The sequence below is a fragment of the Solanum lycopersicum genome, chromosome 3, assembly GCF_036512215.1.
Source record: "Solanum lycopersicum chromosome 3, SLM_r2.1".
NCBI classification, from domain to species: Eukaryota; Viridiplantae; Streptophyta; class Magnoliopsida; order Solanales; family Solanaceae; genus Solanum; species Solanum lycopersicum.
The window spans coordinates 12736646-12739222 of record NC_090802.1 but is presented as its reverse complement, the minus strand read 5'-3'; the positions used below and the strand labels follow the sequence as shown (position 1 = coordinate 12739222).

At 33.4% G+C, this 2577-nt stretch overlaps 1 protein-coding gene across 1 annotated transcript; it reads left to right on the top strand.

The window, feature by feature from the left end:
• The first annotated feature begins 862 nt into the window (after window positions 1-862).
• On the top strand, window positions 863-1204 carry LOC138347412 (grpE protein homolog 2, mitochondrial-like). The gene has a single exon (XM_069295710.1). The coding sequence runs from the start codon at window positions 863-865 to the stop codon at window positions 1202-1204; it is 342 nt and encodes a 113-aa protein (XP_069151811.1).
• The last annotated feature ends 1373 nt before the right edge of the window (window positions 1205-2577 follow it).

Sequence of the window (2577 nt, the reverse complement as noted above, 5' to 3'; positions counted from 1 at the left end):
AACAAAATAAAGTTTAGGTATACATTGTATAAAAAGCTTCAAGTTCAGGGGGTAATGAATACTTTTGCCTTTTTCGTCGATTTATAACGTGTAAGGTTTTGCTAGGGTTTAAGCAGGACTCGTAATTTAGCTGTATCAGAGGCTTCTATCTGAATTGTTGATATTAGTGTTACTTTAGTTGTTGTATCAACAGAACATTATATGGAATCTGGATGCAAAACAATCACTTGAAACCTTTATTGAAACTTCCAGAATCTAATGGTGCCAGATTATGGAGTACCTTAATTGCCTTTTAGCAGCTTACTTAATTTTAGAAACAACTATTTTGAGATAGTTTTCAATATTTGGAGCTTATTCCTGGGATGATTGATATGGAATGGGTTATGGAGTTGTAGGATGTTTATCAGTTTGATTGGCTCTGTCAGATTTCAAAGGGACATCTAGACCTACATAATTTGAAAAATAGTTACCTGGTTCACATGTTCGTTTGGCCGTAATTTGATCTTTTAACTTGCTCGAGCTGTAAAATAACGTTCCACTATGTTTGATGCCTTCAGGAATCATGTTTGAGTTATTCTGTATTTGTGAAAAGAAGAAATGTTCAATTTTCATATGCACCTTTATATTGATGGTTCTGCTAAATAGCAAATCAAGTTACTCTATTCCGTGAATATGTCTTGCCACGTCTTGGAATTTCATTTTCTTCATTTCAATTCCAAAGCAAACCAGGAAGCAGAAAAGAGAATGGAGAAATGAGTGTAAAATATGAAGCTTCAGTTTTTGCTGATTCTCAGGGTCAAGATGAGAATGATTAATGAGGTCCTAATTTAGAATCCAAAGATAACACAAATGATAATGAAAAATGAGTAAAAGACATATTAAAAAAGTTGTATCTTCTGATTCTGATTTAGATACAGACGATCTTTCTAGGGATGACTTGGTGAAAGTAGTGGTTGAGAAGGAAGAACTCCTAAAAATAAAAGATGATGAGTTTCAGAAAATGAAGAAAAAATCTCTTAGATCTTATGTAGAGATGGAGAATGTAATCAATAGAACAAAACGAGAAGAAGGAAATTTCAAGAAGTTTGCCATTCAAGTTAGTTTTTCTAGGCACGTGCTTTGCCAGATACTCCTTCATTTACTTATTGGTGTTGTGCCACTTCTGAAGACACTTTCGGAAGGTGTTGAAATGAATGATAAATAGCTTTCAGAGGTACACTTTTTCACCTAAATGGACTATGTTCTTTTTTACTGCTTTGTTAGACTATGAGTTCATCTATGTAACACTTGAACCTTTTTTTACAAACATAATCTACAGAATAAACAACTTATGGTTTTTAAGGGTCAATTCCGGAAGACATTATAATTATAAATCTCAACAAAATAGGTCAGAAAACTACCCCTTAAAGCTCTGTAAAATCCTACAGATTTTGGCCATAGAACCCATTGCAGATCAACTTCTTCTGCTATTTGCCCCACCCAGCTATTGAAATGAAGGAGAAGCAAAGAAGGTTTGCAGTTTGCTATATATACAAATATATATATATATATATATATATATACACACACACATACACACACACACACACACACACACACACACACACACACACACACACATATATATATACACATATACATATAGATATACATGCATCTGGAAGAGGAGATCCCAACATTTTCCCTTGATATTGGAAAACTCTTAGTATAATGCTTACTATTACTCCAATTGTAATGTTAGGTTCCATAACTTCAAGGGGTTGAATTTGTAATTCTTCTTGTGTACTTCAGATCTATGTTATTTTTGCTTCTTTGTCTTAAATTTTTGCAAAGACCTTATTGAGGAGGTCTCCATTATCTATTTCTCAGTGCGGGTTTTTGCTTACATCTCGTTACTTTTCAGGCATTAAAATAATTGGTGTATGAAAATATGTTATATTCGAGTTGTTTTGATAATCCTTACAAATGCAGAGACTTGTTCCCTGATTGAGTTCTGTCATCCGGTCCTATAATGGGGTACAAAGGTTGGTGAGACGTCAACGTACTACACCAATCAGAATGGACAAAGTTGTTTGTCCAAGGGTCAATAACTCTTTATGGTTGAGTTAGTCTATATTTCCAATCTGTGTTTGAAAAATAGAATTACTGATTCCAACAAAACTTTTCAGAAACACGAAGTAACCAAAGTTTGTTGAACCAGTAAGAAAGATAAATAAAATTTAATTTAGAAAAAACAAAAATATGTAAATGTACCAGAGTTCTAAAACTTAAAACAGAAAAAGATCAAGCCCAATGAATGCACGGTGTCCTGTTAAGGAAATTATTCCCCCTAGTATCTGAGGTTTGAATTGGAATATGTCCTCTCAGGATAGAATGATCTTAATCACCAGCGTATTGACACAAAAAACTCTGGTGTCAGTGAACCACTATACAACAGTAAAGTACGAAGAAAGTTTTGTGCAGAAGAAGAAGAAGAAGAAGAAGAAATAAGAAAAATTCGTAAGTAAATTTTTTAAAGAATAAATGGTATTTATAGGAAAGAGGAACAGATTCCGAAAAGTTGCAACCCTTTGAGAA

What these genes read in the sequence shown, in the direction of transcription:
- LOC138347412 (XM_069295710.1), top strand. Translation starts at nt 863, where the DNA reads ATGAGTAAAAGACATATTAAAAAAGTTGTATCTTCTGATTCTGATTTA.